This window comes from Macaca fascicularis, chromosome 2 (assembly GCF_037993035.2).
Source record: "Macaca fascicularis isolate 582-1 chromosome 2, T2T-MFA8v1.1".
Taxonomy (NCBI): Eukaryota; Metazoa; Chordata; class Mammalia; order Primates; family Cercopithecidae; genus Macaca; species Macaca fascicularis.
Genome location: NC_088376.1, coordinates 84,416,588 through 84,436,621, shown reverse-complemented (window position 1 = coordinate 84,436,621; position 20,034 = coordinate 84,416,588). Strand labels below are relative to the sequence as shown.

Genomic DNA, 20,034 nt, shown 5'->3' with positions numbered 1-20,034 from the left:
GCTAGGTTAGTACTTCTGAGAGTACTGCTGTCTTTTCAAAGATTCAGCAGCCATACCATTCATTTGCAAAGCAGTTTTTCCAGCAGTCAGCCTTTTCCTGTGTGTCTTGTTCTTTAAGGAGTCTCTGCAGATTTATTGCAATTTGATTGTGAATCTTCTTGCTTTTGGTTATGGGCTTCCTCATTAGCATATCCCCAAATTCCTTACAGTGTGTGTGCTCCAAGCACTGCTAAGAAGTTCTGTCCAAGGTATAGTGCAGATCATGCAGGGAAAGAAACCTAAGTGCTTTTACTGCTGATCACACTGGGGAGGAGAGGAAAGGTTCCGAGGACAAGCAGGGAAGGAGCCAAGGCCCAAGGGGCTGAAAGAGGCCAGGTTCCTGGGACAAACAAATCTGTGTCAATGGCATCCAGGCCAACAACTGCAGTGGAAGAGCCTTAACTAAAGTCCTGGCAGAGCCTCGTGATTGTGGTCAGAAGCTAAATCCTGGAGCAATCGGACCCGGGAAGGGAGGACCTCATTTTCAGATGTTTACAGAGCAAAGCCCAAGCCTCGCCTGCAGAATGGAGAAAGCTGAAAGCCTTGGTCTGGCCATCTTTCCCACCACAGTGCGATGCTCCAAATCTAGATGGTGAACTTCAATTATCATTTAAACCAACATCTTTCTCCTCTGACTTCAAGGGAAAAGTATAAGGTTAATAGGTAAAACATTTTCAGCAGCTGCATTTCCTAATCACCCACTTCCCACCTGTGCTTGGCCTTGCCTCCAAAACTGGAAACACCTCTTTTAAGTGCTTTGTTGGCTGAAAATACTGTCTTCTAAAACCTTGATGATTTGGCAGGAAACCTCTGCAGCAGAAGTATTTCTGTGCAGGTGGCAAATCGTGGCATAGCCCTCATCTAGGGAGCATGTATCCAAGAGCTTGGCCACTTTTAAACAAGAATTTATCAAGGGGCAGACAAAGCTAATCTGCCACCATTCACATGTACCTAATAAAATACTGTTACCACACAAATTATCAAACTATGTTAGTTTGTCTGAAGCTTGCTTTTTAATAACTATCACAATTGGAACAAGCTATAGAAAAATGTATTTCAAGCTATAGAAAAATTAATTAATAATGATGATGACAGATGTTATCAGTTTTTATTCCTGATGTCTTAGTGTGTGCCAAGCATTTCAATACATTATCACATTTAATATGATTGCAACAACCCTATAAGAGAGACGTCTCTCGAAAGATGAGGAAAAATAGCTGTGTAGAATTAAAAAAACAAGTCCGACTTTGTAGTGACAGGGTTTAGTTTTGAATCAGATTTGTTTGGGTCAAAGGCTTGTTCTTAACTGTTAGCTTGCACACTTGTATTAAACCAAACAAAGCTGCCACAAGTCAATGGCACAAAGAACACTGCCTGACCTAAGGTCAGATTCCGTAAGACAGCCAATGAGACAACCTTTGAGTCTGCTTTTTGGCAGGGAATCCTTTGTTCATCACTAGGTCACAGCTTGCTGCCCATCTGGCGACTTGCCCACACTGCTTCGTGGTAGCTGCCTAACCCACTGCACTTCCCTGAGTCATGATACTCTTACTGTCCTCCCTTACCATCCTTCCCTTTGTAGACATACCATGTTAAGGTTTGCTTTGGTAGCTCACTATTTTCCCTCTTTCTGCAACTTCAGAACTTCAAGGAAACAGCTTAGAAATCTAGACATTTCTGCAGTCTACTTACTGTTGCCCTGAGGGTCACCCTCTGGTGAATAATCTGAATTATCATCTGCAAATGCATTAGGCTTTCAGTGAAAACACAATTTTATAAGCATATATTGCCATAACCCCTCCAAGTTTTACCATCACAACACAGGGGGTCTTGAGGCTGGAAGTGGACCAACACAAAGTCTACCACCTCCACTTCCTGAGCACTTTCTCTCCCTGATCCACTTATGAGCTAATTTATGGAAGTGACTAAAACAGAAATTGGAAATGCTCATATTAGTCCAAACCTATTAGAGGAGTTTTATCTTTGCAAAAGTTTTTCAAAATACATCTTTCAAAATTTCAGTGTGATATTCTGGTGAGAGGAGTGGAAACATATATCTCAATTGTATTTTGAACTGAAGAGTAAGTTTGTAGTTCCTTCTATACATTGCTTCCTTTAAATTACTAAAAGTGTCTTCTTTTCTTGGCAGCCCAGCATTTTATTGCCTGTCTTTTATACATTAAGTTTTGCAATCCTTTATAATTCTGGAGAATAACAGAATAACAGCTTATACCACTTGGTAGCTAAATGAACCATAGGACATCTTCCATTCTGTATTGAAAGTGGGATTAATATGGAGTTCAGAGCAATTGACTTGTAGCTCATTCAGTCATTTATAGTGTACTCATTATACCTTTCATCTTTGGGAGAAGGGCAAAAACAAAAGTGCCTGTACATGCAGCTCTAAAGGAAGATATGGATCATTTATCCTTCTGATTATGATTTTCTTAAAATGATACCTGTGGAGAAGGGGACAAGACTGGAATCTAAAACACACACAAATTCCACAGCAAAATATACCCATGTCTCTCAGCATCATCAAAACTGAATTAAACTAATGTGTACTCTACCAAAATGACTTTCTGCTGGAGAATAGACTCTGGAGAGGAACATGAGAGGACTAGTGAGGAGTGTGGACATAGTGGACATATGTTGGAGAGATCCTAACTTAGATGTAGAATAAAGTAAGACCTATCTCTTATTACAAGAAATTTGAAAGGCTTTTAACTTCCAAAGACCTCTTATGGAAAGAAGGCCCCTTCAGCTGTACAATAGGTGATTCACTTTATCACATTGATAAAGGTATCTAGAAGCAACTGGTCAAACTGATTTGAGAAATGAAAGCACATCTTCCTAAGGCACAGGGGTCAAAATCATTTTTTAAAAACCTGTGATAGAGTATTTCTACTTTGAAGAATATGGAGCAGATGTGCTTTCCCCCATTCACCCCATTACATACAATTAAAATTCCTAGGTATGGCTGGGCATGGTGGCTCATGCCTGTAATCCCAGCACTTTGGGAGGCCAAGGTGGGCAGATCACCTGAGGTCAGGAGTTCGAGGCCAGCCTGGCCAACATAGAGTGAAACCCCATCTCTACTAAAAAAGTACAAAAATTAGCTGGGTGTGGTGGCACATGCCTGTAGTCCCAGCTACTTGGGAAGCTGAGGCAGGAGAATCACTTGAACCCAGGAGGTGGAGGTTCCAGTGAGCCGAGATCATGCCACAGAACTCCAGTCTGGGTGACAGACCAAGACTCCGTCTCTCAAAAACAAAAAAACAAGGTATCCCAATCTTCCTATCCTAATAGGGTAGTGTCAGAGAAGAACAAATAGGGAGTCTAGACTTTTATCCCCAGTAGGAAGTAACTCTCTCCTTTTCCTTCCCCATTCTTGCTGGTATGGTGTTGGATGAGACCTGGTAGAAAGTCAGGATTTTTAGCACCCAGCAATGGTAGTGAGTCTTCTCCCACAATGTCGTGTCAGTGAAAGCCATGTGGGAAACAGTGATAAAACATTCCTACCCTCCAAACCACGAAGGTATCAGTGGAAACCCAGTGAGGAGCTTGAACTCCCATCCCCAACCAGAAGTAATGAGAAGCCTCTCCATCAGGTGTTATGGAGGGTGAATTGGGAACCTGAACTTCTGTTTCCACGTGGAAGTAATGAGGCAGATCCCTCGTAACAAAATACCCAAAATGTCCAGACTTAAAAGATCACTCATCATACCAAGAACTGGAAAGATCTCGAACTGAATGAAGAGAGATAATCAATGACTGCCAAAACAGAGATGTCAAATATATTAGAATTATTGACATTTTAGGCCGGGTGTAATGGTTCATGCCTGTAATCTCAACACTTTGGGAGGCCAAGGCAGGCAGATCACTTGAGACCAGGAGTTTGAGACCAGCCTGGCCATCATGGCAAAACTCCATCTTTACCAAAAATACAAAAATTAACAAGGCATGGTGGCACATGGCTGTAATCCCAGCTACTCAGGAGACTGAGGCAGGAGAATCGCTTGAACCCGGGAGGTGGAGGTTGCAATGAGGAGAGATCTTGTCATTGTACTCCAGCCTGGGCAATAGAGCGAGGCTCTGTCTCAAAAAAGGAAGAATTATCTGACATTTTAAAGCAGGCATTATAAAAATGCTTTAATGAGCAATTACAAACACATTTAAGTGAGAAAAATAGTCACAGCAAATAAACAGGAAGTATCAGCAAAGAAAGAGAAAGTATAAAGAAAAACTAAATAGAAATTTTAGAACTGAAAAAAAAAATAACAAACAAAAAATGTATTGGATGGACTCAATAGCAGAATGAAAGGGACAGAGGAAACAATCAGTGAAAGAACGATAGGACAATAAAAATTACCCAATCTTAGGCCAGGCACGGTGGCTTATGCCTGAATCCCAGCACTTTGGGAGGATGAGGCGGGCAGATCATGAGGTCAGGAGTTTGAGTCCAGCCTGGCCAACATAGTGAAACCCCATCTCTACCAAAAATACTAAAAATTAGCTGGGCATGGTGGCATGTGCCTGTAATCCCAGCTACTCAGGAGGCTGAGGGAGAATTGATTGAATCCAGGAGGCAGAGGTTGCAGTGAGCCGAGATCACACCATTGCACCCAAGCCCAGGTGACAGTGTGAGACTCCACCTCAAAAAAAAAAAAAAATTGCCTATTCTTAACAACAAAGAAAAAATAAACTAAAAAAAGCCTCTGGGGTCTGTAAGACTGTAACAACGGATCTAACATCCATGACATCAGAGTTTCAGAGGAAGAGTAAGAGCAGGCAGGATGAAAAACGTTCTCAAAGAAATAATGGCTGAAAACTTCCCAAATTTGGCAAAAGACAAAACTATAAATTTAAGAAGTTCAGTGGATATCAACTAGGATAAGCCCAAAGAAATTCACACCAGGATATATCATAGTCAAACTTCTGAAGACTATTAGCAAAAATATCTTAAAAGCAGCGAGAGGGAAATGATGCCTTATCCATACGAAAAAATAAATGACAATGGCTTTCTCATAAGAAACTATGGAGGCCAGTGGGAAGTGGCATAATATTTTTCAAGCACTGAAAGAAAAGAATTACCAATCCAATGCAAACATCTTTCAGGAATAATGAAGAAATTAAGACATTCTCAGATGAAGGAAAACTGAGAGAATTCATCATCAGAAAACCTACTCCAAAAGAAGAGTTAAATAAAGTTTTCTGAATAGAAAGGAATCAAAAGAAACACCTAGAAATATCAAAAAGCCTGAAAGAACACAGTAAGTAAAAGTATGACTAAAAATTATACACTTTTCTTCTCCTCTTCATCATATTTGGTGGGGGAAACAAAAATAATAACATTGCTTAATGTAGTTCTCAATTTATATAAAGGATTTAAGATAATTATAAATGGGAGAGGGTGAAGAGACAAAGAAAGAAATGATTCTATACTTCAAATTTAAAATGAACACACATACATATTTTACATACACACATATAATGTAATATCTAGAGCAAATACTTAAAAAGCTATACAAAAGATATATCAAAAACTCTGGTTAAGTCAAAATGGAATTCTAAAAACTGTTTAAGTAACCTCAGAAAGGTAAGGGGATAAAACAGAAGCAACAACCAAAGAAAATAAAAATAAAATGGCAGACTAAGGTCTAACATACCAATAATTACAGTAAATTTAAGTGGCCTAAATACACTAATTGAAAGACAGAGACTGGCAAAATATTCAGAATATGACCCAAATATTCTGTCTACAAACTCACTTCAAATGTGATGACATAGAAAGTTTAAGGGTTAAAAGATATAAAAAGAAATATCATGTAAACTTTAACAAAAGGAAAGCAGTAGTTGTTATATTAATATCAGACAAAGGAGACTTCAAGCAAAGAAAGTTACCAGAGACAGGGAGGGATATGATATTCTATAACAATAAAATTATCAATCCACCAAAAAGACAAAGCAATTCTAAGTGTGTATGCGCAAACAACAGGGTCTGCAAAATGAAGCAAAAACCGATGGGACTAAAAAAAAAATAGACATGTCCACAATTATAGTTGGAGATTTCAACTGCCCTTTCTCAACAACTGATAGAACAACTAAACAGAAAATCAACAAGAATATACAATAACCCAATAACGCCATCGAGCAACAGAATCTAATCAACATTTATGTGCCCATGGAACATGCACCAAAATAAATACTATTCTGGATCATAACAAACTTAAACAAATTTCTAAAAACTGAAATCATAAAGAATGTGTTCTACAACTGCAATGGATGCAAACTAGAAGTCAATAACAGAAAAATCTCCAAATACTTGGATAGTTCATGGATCAAAAATGAAGTCTCAAGGGAAATATAAGAATATACTGAACTGAATAAAAATGAAAATATAACATATCAAAATTTGTGGGATACAGGTAAAAGAGCAATGAGAGAAAAATTCATAGCACTAAATGCATATATTATAAAAGAAGAAACTATCTCAAATCAATAACTCAAGTCCAAGTTCAAAAACCTAGAAAAAGAAGGGCAAAATAAATACAAAGCAAGCAGAAGGAAGAAAACAATAAGGATTAAACTAGCAATCAATGGAAATGAAAACAGAAAAATAGAGAAAACCAATGCCACAAAGAAGTGGTTCTTTGAACGGGTTAGTAAAATTAAAAAAAAAAATCTAGCAAGACTAATGAATAAAAAAGGGAGAAGACACAAATCACCAATACCAGGAATGAAATGGAACATCACTACAGATGCTGCAGACAGTAAAAGGATAAGAGAATCTTTAGAACAATTCTACATATATAAATTTGACAACTTTGATGACATATACCAATTCCTGAAAAAACATGCTACCACCACTCACCCAATATAACATAGTTTCATTAACCCTCTAACTATTCATAATTATAAACTCCCCAGAAATCTCCATGCCTAGATGGTTTCACTGGATGATTCTGCCACACATTTAAAGAATTAACACCAATTCTGCAGTTTCTTTCAGCAAATACAAGAGTAGCAAAGCCTTCCCAATTCATGTTATAAAACTAGTATTATCCTAATACCAAATCAGACAAAAATAGTACCAAAAAAATTTACAAACCAATAGCTCTCTTGAATATAGAGGCAAAAATCTTAATATTATTAACAAATAGAAATTAGCAATATGTTTAAAATTACATACCATAACTAAGTGGGATTTATCCCATAGATGCAAGGATGTTTGAATATTTCAAAATCAGTACAATCTACTATATAAACAGATTACACAAGAAAAATTACAAGATTATATAAACTGATGCAGAAAAAACATTGGACAAAATTGACACGCATTTATGATTTAAAAAATACTCAGAAAACTAGGGATAAAGGGGAAGCTCCTCAAATTGTTAAAGAGCATCTCCAAAAATTCTACAGTTAACATTACACTTAATAGTGAAAGAATAAAATCTTTCCCTCTAAAATCAGGAAGAGGGAAATGATATTAGCTTTCACCGCTCTTATTCAACATAGTGCTGGAAGTTCTAGCCATGGCATTAAGGCACAAAAAGGAAACAAAAGGCTTGTGAAACAGAAAGAAAGAAAGAAATCTGCCCTTCCCTATTTGCAGATAACATAATTGTCTACATAAAAATCCCCCCCAAAAAATGAGTTCAGCAACGTTGCAAGATACAAAACAAATGTACAAAACTCAGTTGTATTTTTATGTAATAGCAGTGATCAGGGACACTAAAATTTAAGACAGTATTATTTACAATTACTCAAACAAATGAAATACTTTGGTGTGAATGTAGCAAAACATCTACAGGACTTGTATGCCTAAAATTACAAAACAGTGATGAAAGAAATCAAAGCTCTAAATAAATGGAGAGATATACCATGTTTATGGATTGAAAGATCTGACATAATATAGACATTGAACTCTCAAATTTGATATACAAGACTTTTTATATAGCTTCAGTAATCAACAATTTGTGTACTAGTGGATTAACACAAAGCTCAATGGAACAGAATAGAGAACCCAGAAATAAACCCATATATCCTCTGCTGATTTTTTTTATAAAGGAGTAAAAGCAATTCAGTAGAAGAAAAATAGCATTTTCAACAAATGATGCTGGAACATTTACACATCTGTAGACCAAAAATAAAAGAAAACCAAAACACAGCCTTGACCTAATCCTTATACTTCATACAAAAATTAACTCAAATTAGGTCATAGACTTAAAATGCGAAATATAAAACTATAAAACTTCTACAAAACAATAGGAAAAAATCTATGGGATTTTGGTCTATGCAAACTTCTTAGACTTGACACCAAAAGCACAATCCATAAAAGTTTAATTTATAAATTAGACTTCATCAAAATTAAAAACTTTATCTGTGGAAAGACTCTGTTTAAAAAAAAAAAAAAAGGATGATAAAAAAGCTCAGCATGAGAGAAAATACTTGCAAATCCCACATCCAACAAAAGACTAATCTATATACAGATTCTATAAAGAGCTCTCAAAATTCAGGAGTAAAAAAACCAGTCCAATTTGAAAATGACAAAAGATATGAACAGACATTCACCAGAGTGAATGACAAGTGAGCATGTTAAAACATGTTCAACATCACTAGCCATTAAGGAAATGCAAATTAAAACCACAATGAGATGTCACTACACACCTATTAAAATGGCTAAAATGAGCAATAATGACAATACTAAATGCTGGTAAGGACACAGAGAAATTAGATCACTAATACATTACTAATGTGATGTAAAATGGCACAACCACTGTGGAAAATAATATGACAGTTTTGGGCGCGGTGGCTCATGCCTGTAATCCCAGCACTTTGGGAGGCCAAGGCGGGCAGATCACGAGGTCAGGAGATCAAGACCATCCTAGCTAACACGGTGAAACCCCATCTCTACTAAAAAATACAGAAAATTAGTTAGGCGTAGTGGTAGGCACCTTTAGTCCCAGTTACTCGGGAGGCTGAGGCGGGAGAATGGTGTGAACCTGGGAGGTGGAGGTTGCGGTGAGCAGGAGATTGCGCCACTGCACTCCAGCCTGGGTGACAGAGTGAGACTCCGTCTCAAAAATAAATAAATAAATAAATAAATAAATAAATAAATAAATAAATAAATAAAACTAAATATAACCTAGGGATAACATCACTATTATAAAGCCTAAGATCAGTGCTTGAGATATTTGGCAGATGCTGCACCTGATCAGCTGGCACCACCCGGACAGATAAACTGGCTCATCTGACCTTGTGGCCTCCACCCAGAACTGACTCAGCACAAGACAGCTTCAACTCCCTTTGATTTCATTTCCAATCCAACCAATCAGCACTACTGAAAAAAAAAAAAAAAAAAAAAATGCATCTCCCATATAACCTAGAAATTGCCCTCCTGGGCTTTTATCCCAGAAAAATAAAGACTTATGTTCAAACAAAGACCTGTATACAAATGTTTATAACTTATTTTACAATAGCCCAAATTATTGTAACTTATTTTACAATAACCCCAAACTGGAAATAATCTAACTATCCTTTAAAGCATGAATGGTTAAACAAACTGGTTAATTCATACCATGGAATATTAGTCAGTGATAAAAAGAAGTACACTATTGATACAACAACCTGAATAAATCTCCAGAGAAGTGTAGCGTTATATACTATATAATTCCATTTAGATAACCTTCTTGCAATAACAAAATTATATAAATAAAGAACCTATGGCCAGGCACGGTGGCTCACTTCTAATCCCAGCACTTTGGGAGGCTGATGCAGGCAGATCACTTGAGGCCAGGAGTTCGAGACCAGCCTGAGCAACATGGCAAAACCCCGTCTCTACCAAAAATACAAAAACTAGCCTACTGTGGTGGCACATGCCTGTAATCCCAGCTACTCAGGACGCTGAGGCAAGAGAATCACTTGAACCCAAGAGGCAGAGGTTACTGTGAGCCGAGACTATGCCGATTGGGTGACAGAGCGAGACTGTCTCAAAAAAAAAAAAAAAGAACTTACTATTGTATTAGTGGTTGCCAGGGCTTAAGAAGAAGTTAGGGACCAGGAGGAAAACGGATGGCTATAAACAGGCAACACAAGAGATCTTCGTGGTAATAGAACTGTTCCGTGTCTTGACTGTATCAATGTCAATATCCTGGCTATAGTATTCTACAGTTTGGCAAGATATTACCACTGACGGACACTGGGTAAAAATTATGCTGGGTCTTACTGAGTTACTTTTTACTGATGTGTGTGAATCCTCAATTATCTCAAAACAAAAGTTTAATTTAATAATATATATTCAAACCTTCAGATAAATCTTACCAAAATGAATTTTTTTAAAACTATGATACATGGTACCTCAGCCTGTTCAGGCTGCTATAATAAAATGCCATAGACTGGGTAGCTTATGAACAACAGAAATTTATTTTTCATCATTCTAGAGGCTGGAAAATCAAGGCAGTGGCAGACTCAGTGTCCACTGAAGGCCCCTTTTCTGGTTCATAGATGGTGCCTTCTAGCTGTGTCTTCACATGGTGGACAGAGCAAACAAGTTCCCTTGGGCCTCTTTTCATAAGGGCACTAATGCCATTCACGAGAGCTCCATTCTTGTGACCTAATCACCTCCCAAAGATCTTATATTCTAATACTATCACTTTGGGAGTTAGAATTTCAACGTATGAATTTGGGGGCACATAGACATTCAGACCATAATACATAGTTTCCTGGACTATCTGATAGCAAAATTTCATAAGAGTTTCTAACTCTATATTAAACACACTGAAGACTTATCATTATGGGTATTTTCAAGAGCTGGTGATATAGTTTGGCATTTTTTTTTTTGCATGTTTTATAAAATCTCAGGGGTAGGTATCCCAGATTTTTATGTTACACTCTTATGACAAAAAACTAAATAATATACCAAATTCACTAAATGAAAAAGGAAAAACTTAGGGGCTTGTCTGTCTGTTTGAATACTAGCCCAAAGCTAAAGGAAACTGCTGTATTATGAATAGTAGAAACAACTCCGTTTCAAAAACTAGGTTTATTTTAGAAATTAATTTCAAGCCTATTTGAAAACAACTGTAATTCTAATAAGAATTAAAATTCAAACCATTTTGGATGATAAATATTTAAAAGCTCTTGGTCTGGAAATAAAACTGAAACAGAGCAAAGAAACTAATGTTATCAAATCCACTGTGGTGGGGTGAAATGTCTGTTTTGCCGAGATGATTTTGGTCCAAACTGCTAATCACTGAAACACATTCCCATTCTGTAACTACCACTATAGTCATATAAGCCTGATATTTATTCCTGATGAATTTTATTCCTATTTCCTCAACTTTCTTCTTTAAAAAAATATTTTAAAGCTTTAATTAAAAAAATTATTTGAGCACTCAATTCCTGAGGCATGAACATGTGCAAGCAAACCCATATAAACACACCTAATCCTCTCTCTTTGATTCAGACTACATGAAATTTAATAGGAAGCCTAAATTCAAGCCCAGCATCTTCCTTCTCAGTATAATTTACTTGTTCATTCATGTTTGAGATCAACTTCTTCTCACAGCCATTACTGGCAAGAGAGAAGCCTGGTTCCCAAGGTATACACTACGCCTGTGCCAAGGGGCATCAACCACGTAGGGAACATCAGTGGGAAATGAGTTTCAGAAAGGATCAAAGTCATGTTTGAGGGGAAAATTATAACTTAATTGCTCTTCCCTTCACTTTATGGCTTAGTAGTTATATTCAGATGCTAGGACTGCCATAGCAAAGTACCAAAAACTGAAGGGCTTAAATAACAGAAATGTATTGTTTCACAATTCTGGAGCGTAAGAATCTGAAATTAGTGTCTTCAAGGTTGGGTCCTCCAAGGGCTGTGAAGAAGGAACTGTTCCATGCCTCTCCCCTAGTTTCTGGTGATTTGCTGGCATTCTTTATTGTACCTTGGCTTGTGGGGGCATCACCCCAATCTCTGCCTTCCTCTTCACATGGTATTCTTCCTGTGTGTGCATCTGTCTCCAAATGTCCCTGTTTTATAATGACACCAGTCATTTTGGATTAGGGCCTGCCCTAAGGACCTCATTTTAACTTGATTAGCTATGTAAATACCTCCAGATAAGGCCACATTCAAAAGTACTGGGTACTTTAACACGTAAATTGAGAGGGGGACACGATTCAGCCCATAATAGTAGTGTTTAAATGTGAATTAAAAGGCGTTGAGAAACTGGCTGATGACAATTTCTTTACTCTTTGATATGGGTTATGACCAACAGTCATATGATGGGTCAGAACCTGCCCTCCGACAGAGATAGTTCGTTCCCCTCCATCATTAGACAGCCTAAAATTCTCTGCAAGCTCATTTGGTCTAATGTCCATATCACTGTAATGTCAAGTCAGCATTGGCACATATATACACACACAAAAATGTTATCTGCCCATTTTGCAAAGGGAAAGTTAGACCCAGAATGACCAAGTAGCCTATCTGATACAGTTAAGCAAGTAGATTCTGTACCAAAGAGAGTCTAATAAAGCCTCTGCTTCAAAAACTGTGTACTTTCTTGTGTACTTTCTTGTGTACTTACATATTTCTTTGTATTTTATTTTCCCAAGGGCTTTACAGAAATTTCTATCATTTGCAATCTGTTCTTCTAGTTATATGAATCTATTTTCTCTTTAACCAGCATTTTTCTTTCCTTGACATAAAAAAAAAAAAGAAAAGAAAAGAAAGAACCAGTTTTTCTAAAAAACATGTTGCAGCTCTCCTACACGTCAGTAAATATAGAAGCTAAAATTGACTTACTTTGCGGCATATTGTGTCATTCATCTAATGGTGTAATCTAAGAGAATAACCTCTGATTTGAAAATGTGAGTACTCATTTTTAGGACTGGACTACTTGGATCTGATATGGTTGTAAGTCACGGAATTTTATGACCAGATGTGTCTTTGGAAATTATCCAAGCCAATCCTCTTTTAATACCAACTGTTGGTGAAAACTGAAGTTCAGAAAGGCCAAGTAATTTCCCTGGGGTCACAGAGCAGGGTTAGAAGCCAACCCGAGAGCAGAATTCAACATTCCTGCTGACTCCTCATCCAGTGCCCTTTCTACTCCTGACTGTTTCAAGTATACAGGCAACACCTTGTCGTAACCTTGCTTGTCTTGACAGTCTCAAAGCTAAACAATGGTAAAAGAATGGTGGCATGAGAAAGTCATGTTTATTTAATTTATAGAGGAAAAGAAGGCCTTCTGATATCCTTCATTCCAGGTATCACTTAAATATGGAAAAAACACATGGTTTTCTGAATCTCTTCAACTCTTTTATCAGAGAGTAGGATTACTGAGGGTCTACAATATCCTAGGTTTTGGAAATAGTGGACAACATGGACCTGGTCCCTGCCTTATGGAGCTGAAAGTCCAGATGAGAAGACAGATATTATATAAATCATTATAAACAATTAAGTTTAAAAATTATGATATCTGAAGAGATGAAAAAATGTTACTGAGACAAACAACTTGGCCTCGGTTCTAAAGGAAGACTTCCCTGAGGCATTGATGTTTGACCTGAAATCCAGAGGATATGTAAGTGTTCTAATGGACATGTTCCATTAGGAAGATGGAGGGGACATAGAACAGTGCATGGCTGTGCTCAGATAATTGAGAGATATCCCCCATAGCTAAAGCAGATGGATTGATATTAGTGCCAGAGATGCAAGTGAAACCTGATAACCCAGGTATACAGGTGTATAGACCATGGTAAGAGTTTAGAAATCCATTTAATGGGCCGGGCGCGGTGGCTCAAGCCTGTAATCCCAGCACTTTGGGAGGCCGAGACGGGCGGATCACGAGGTCAGGAGATCGAGACCATCCTGGCTAACACGGTGAAACCCCGTCTCTACTAAAAAATACAAAAAACTAGCCGGGCGAGGTGGCGGGCGCCTGTAGTCCCAGCTACTCGGGAGGCTGAGGCAGGAGAATGGCGGGAACCCGGGAGGCGGAGCTTGCAGTGAGCCGAGATCTGGTCACTGCGCTCCAGCCTGGGCGACAGAGCAAGACTCCGTCTCAAAAAAAAAAAAAAAGAAAAAGAAATCCATTTAATGTAATTTGAGCAAGGGAAAGATGTGAGATCAGATTTATCTGTTTAAAAGTTCATTCTGGTATCTTTATGAGATGGATTAAAAGCACAGGAGGGAGACAGGCCAGGTAGGAGATGAACATACAGGCCAGATACAGCACACACATAATATGTGGTCTGGACCTGCCCAGTTAATTCAGCAGAATTCTTTTTTTCCAGTGACTCATCTTGTGTTTCTTGTCTTTTTAAAATAAAATGCAAACCTGTTACTAAATACTACTCTTAATGAATACAATTGTTTTTAAAAGACAGCAGATACCTGATGGATATTTAAAAACAATTATTTCACTGTCTTATTGAAGGAAGCTTTTTTACTGCATTAGAATTGTAATTTTAAATTTTATTTGGGCTAATTGCAAATATTCTCATTGTAAAGAGCTTTGATTTAAATAATATATTGTCAGTACAAATAATGTGAATGAATCATCAACTCAACTATTGAAGTAATGGTAAGCTGCCATCCATTGTATTTGCACTGATTGTGCTCCATGTTAATTTTTAAATGTCTTACTTTGGTGAAAATCAGATATTGTGTATGTGTGTGTGTGTGTGTGTGTGTGTGTGTGCGCGCGCGCATGTGTGTGTATGGAATACATAGAATAATGCATTGACTTCATGGAGGAATCCAAGAATATTCTGTCAAATGATTTTGATGTGTCCTGCAGTGATCAGACATCATAAAAAACAATGTGCTTTTTAAAAAATGTACCTGAAATAGTTTTTACAAGAGTTTCAAAAAGAATGGTTTTCATATAAATAATTTATCTTGTTTTCTTAAAAAAAACAATGGACAGTTTATATCACTAGTATGATATAAGATCTAAGCATAACATATGGATGAGTGCTACCATTTATTATTCTCTTTTTGACAATCTGAATCATCCTTTGGATATTACTCTGAATGATAAATCAAGCAATTTAAAAGTGGAACTCAAAATTGGAAAATTGAAGTTGTAAGTGCTTTTATCTTAAGTAGATGATACGTTCACGTACCTTGAATAGTAAGTACTCTAGCTTTGAGTTAACTTTATGACAATGAGCTCTTCAGTGAGTAATGTTAGGCTAATACAATATGCAGGTCCTAGGAGTCAGGGTTAAGTATGAATTATATATCTACTGACTTTCATGAGAACTCAATTCAGCATATGTGTAAACTTTTATTCTATAGTTTTTTTCTGACAAACAGTATGATACATTCTATCAACTGCCATTGAATAATTGTAAGTTTTCTTTGAAGAAAGACTAACTCTTTTTCAAGAATTGTTGTGTCTATCATTATTTTATCTTATTCCCTGGAGTGTGGCATTTTTTAAGAGAATGCATTCTTTCAGAAGTTCATTTTGATTGAAAGGAGAAATGATTCTTGCCAAGACTATACAAATATTCATTTTTCTCCCTTGTTGGTTAGGGGCATCTAAATGCTAGAATCTCTGGCTTTGAGGGAAGTAAGTTTGTTTGTTTGTTTTCACTCTTATTGTTGGCAAAGGAGATGGAGAAAAGGCTTGCCATGGATTAATCTTTTACCGTTCACTTTCTTTTGAAATCCCTGGTTTTACTGACCATTAAAAACTGCATGGTGACAGTAATCCCCATTTCCATTCCAATAGCTTGGACCAAGTGATAAAGCAAACTCCTGTGCTTCTGCTTTGCGTTAAGTTAGTAAAACAGGGGGACCTGTAATGGAAACAGAAGGAGGCTTTTGTGTTTAATCATTTCTGTTTCTGCCAGTTCTGTTCCAACATGGATTTGTATGTGCCATTTATTTTAAATACCTCACCATTTTTTATAAGTATACAAAACCCAGGATACCAACAACAAATCTTGTTGCATCTGTTTATTTCTTCTAGGTTGGACAAATTGAAGATTTTCTATACCAATTAGAGGACAGTTTCTTAAAAACTAAAAAACTGAGAACGGCTCGAAGGCAAAAAACAAAAATGAAGCGACTTCAAATTGTTCAGCAAAGCTAGTCATTAGGGAGCAGGCACTACCACTAACACATCCCAGAAGAGGAGGCAAGGGCACCCATCCCAGTGCCCACCTAGCACTGTGACAGCTGGATAACAAAAACTTGTCACCAAAAGAAAGAGGTGGTATTCCCCTCAGTTCATCTTTACCGAAGACACTCTATGCTTCATTAATCTCAACTGACAGCAATAAATATTCTCAGCAAGTTTGACTTGACTTTTGTTCAGATTTTTCTTGTTTAAAGAGCTTATAAAATAACCATTGATACCTCTTTCACTGCCTTGATCTTTCAAAATGGATGAAGGTATACCAGGTCTACCCAATAATGTTTATAGTATACATCTATAATCATGGGCATTCATTAAGAATTATTCACAGGCCACCTACAGATATAGAAAACAATATAAATGCAAAATTGAACTTATAAAAGTTATAATGTACTTTCCCAACTCTTATAACGATAGTCATACATGGTATGGCGGCTGACATCAGTTAAGTCTTCTCATTAAGTGGTTGTTTTCCTCTAGATCCTTTATGTTGTATTTTCTCTGCCCCTTAAGCTATGCAACACAAATTTGACAAGGTAGTCAAGTTTGCACATGTTTGACAAGGTAGTGAGTTGATAGCCATCACTGAAGACCTCAACTGATGCCAACAAAAAGATTTGAGAATAGAATAAGGAGGAAGAGCCCAGATCCTGAGTAAAATAGGAAAACATATTTTGTTTAATAGTGAAAAATAAATAGAATTTTGAAATACATTGATAAAAGCTCAAAAAATAAAATGAAACCAATCAAAATTTCCCAGCAGAAGTAATAGACTAAATGATTTATGACAGTTTATCTAATCTTAACCTAATAACATACAAAAATTTATAATATTAAAGCTAGAGGCATCATACTACTGGATTTCAAAATAGATTACAAAGCTATAGTAACCAAAACAGCATGGTACTAGCACAAAAACAGCACATTGACCAATGAAATAGGATACAGAGCCCTAAAATAAAACAGCACATTGACCAATGAAATAAGATACAGAGCCCTAAAATAAACCCACACATTTATGGTCAATTGACTTTTGACAAAGGTGCCAAGAATACACAATGAGGAAAGGATGATCTCTTCAGTGAAAGGCATTGGTAACATTGGATATCCACATGCAGAAAAGTAAAAATGGACCCTTGTTCCACTCCTTATACAAGAATCAACTCAAAACGGGTTAAAGACTTAAATGTAAGATCTGCAATTGTAAAACTACTAGTAGGGAATATAGAAGGGAAGCTCCATAATATTGGTCTGGGCTGCAATTTCTTAAGAGCCCAAAAGCACATATAATGAAAGCAAAAATAAACAACTGGGATTGCATCAAACTAAAGAGTTTTTGCACAGCAAAGGAAACGATTAACAGAATGAAGAGACAACCCACAGATTGGGATGAAATATTTGCAAATCATTTATTGGATAAAGGGCTAATATCTAAAATATACAAGGAACTCAAACTACTCAGTAAAAATAAAACAACCATATAAAAAATGGCAAAAGACCTGAAAAGACATTTCTCAAATGAAAATATAAGTGGACAACAGATAAATAAGAAAATGCTCAACATCTCTAATCATCAGAGAAATGTAAATTAAAACCACAGTGAGATATCACCTAACATATGTTAGATTTGCTATTTATAAAAAGATTAAAGATATTAAGTGTTGTTGAGGATTTGAAGAAAAGAAAACCCTTGTAGATGGTTGGTGGTATTGTAAATTAGTACAACCATTTTGGAAAACAATATAGGGATTCCTCAATAAGGTAAAAGAATTATCAGAGGACAAAACAGTTCAAGGTGGCTGACTAAATGCATCTGGCACTTGCTTCTTCCACAAAGAAGAACCAAACAGCAAGTAGATAATTATACTTCAAATAGATTACATAAGAGAGAACACTGGAATTCATCTGACAAGGGAAAGAAAACACTGAAAGCAAGGAAGGAAAGGGAAGCAGGTCAGCCTGCTCAGCTTCTATTGGCTGGGAGCCTGGAGAAGTTTTCTAATGCAGGTAAAGGGTAAGTGAGAGACCCCCAGTGGTCCATATTCCCACTGCAGACTCCTGCAGTGCTAGCCATTGGAAAGCCCCTTGACCCTTGCAGGCCCTGAGTAACATGAAGAATGGCCTGAAGACTACTTCCAGAGAGGGAGCTCACAAAGAGTCCCACGAACACCCAGGTCCTAAGTAGCTCCAGCAGGATGCCAGTTTGAGAACCCAGTGCCCACCACACAGCATCTTGCCCTGGGGCCCAGACATCCCTACACCGCCACATTCCTGGACCCCATTGACATTCCCCACGTATAGCTGCCACTAATGGAGCCAAGACAGAAACCACTGGCAGCAACTCACCCTCCCAAGCAGAGGAGTGGCTGCACATTTTCACACACCCCTGCAACAGAAAGGATGCTCACAGAAAGCAGAGAGTTGAATGGTAGTTACAAGAAACTTGGGGGAGACAGGAAAAGGGAAGACATTGGTCAAAGAGGACAAAATTACGGTTAGAAAGGAAGAGTAAGTTCTGGTAATCTATTCCACAGGATGGTGACTACAAGTTAACGATAATGTATATTTCAAAATAGCTAAAAGAGAATTTTAGATGTTCTCACCATAATGAAGTGATAAATATTTGCAGTGAGGGGTATGTTAATTAGCCTGATTGGATCATTCCACAATATACACATATAATGAAATATCACATTATATACCATTATTAGTTGTCAATTGAAAATAAAACTTTTTATAAAATTATGTTAAAAGAAAAAAGATATAGAACTATTAATATATGCCACATAATTATAACTACATTATAATTTGAATTGAATATATATATGTTATTGAATATATACCTATAAAAGACTGGAAAGAAATAAGATATTAAGAATGGCTATCTCTAGTAGGAGCAATTATGAGTAATTTTGTTATCTTTTCCTTAATGTTATGTAATATGTTCCTTGATAATAAAGTCTTTTAAAAATTATTATTGTTTATCACTTTGCAGAGAAAGAACTAATTCACATCACCTTTTCTTCCTAGTTTATATAAAAATATATATTTTTTCTTTATAAGAAAAAATTATTTTTTCAGAATATATATATATACACACACATATATATATATATTCTGATACTGGCATCATAAATAATGGTGATTGCGCAGACAGAAGCCAAAGGAAGCATTTCACTTAAAGAATTCTTTAAGGTGTAAAAATTTTTGTGACTGCCTCCACCAAGCATCCCTGGTGCAGGAAGTCCAGAAGGTCACTAAGTAACTATTACTAAAGAACAAATTATGGTATTTTATCTGTGTTTACAAATAACAAATATGGTAATATATGGGTTGTCCCTTATCTGTCTCACTTGTGTTCCCCATAAGTTTCTCCTCTGATTATTTTGTTTAGTTCTTTCCCTGTACTCACAGTATATCATCTCATGAAATATGAGATGATCACAGACCAACGTCCCTTAAATCAAAAGGTATTGAAGGTTGAGAGACCACTGGCAGAGCAAAGCTGTGATTTACGGTGGCTTGATTCATTGAGATGGTATGATGGAGTCTAAGTTCAATCAGATATTTCACAAGTGACCTGATCCACTCAGCAGTTTCCTGGGCTCATGGACATGGATACAAAGGACTATTGTACAATCTTGACAAGCAGCAGATTGTCAAGATGGAGTGTAATGACACTTGGAGGCAGGCAGCTATTTATGACAAACCATCAAAGGAAAGGTAAGTCAGAAAATAGACCCAAAGAGCATCCCAAAAGTTATAATGTGAGCATACTCTGTTTGTATCTTAATGAAAAAAGCCAGAGACAGACCACAGGAGGTAATCAAAGCTCAAAATTATT

At 36.9% G+C, this 20,034-nt stretch overlaps 1 protein-coding gene across 2 annotated transcripts in view; it reads left to right on the top strand.

Moving 5' to 3' along the window:
• Positions 1-16,359, top strand: part of SPATA16 (spermatogenesis associated 16) — a 261,852-nt gene extending 245,493 nt beyond the window's left edge. For both annotated transcript variants that reach the window (XM_045386618.2, XM_045386617.2), the window contains exon 11: positions 16,023-16,359. In XM_045386618.2, coding sequence (XP_045242553.2) covers positions 16,023-16,145 — 123 coding nt within the window. In that variant the 3' untranslated portion in view covers positions 16,146-16,359. The remainder of the gene's footprint in view (positions 1-16,022) is intronic.
• Positions 16,360-20,034: the final 3,675 nt, after the last annotated feature.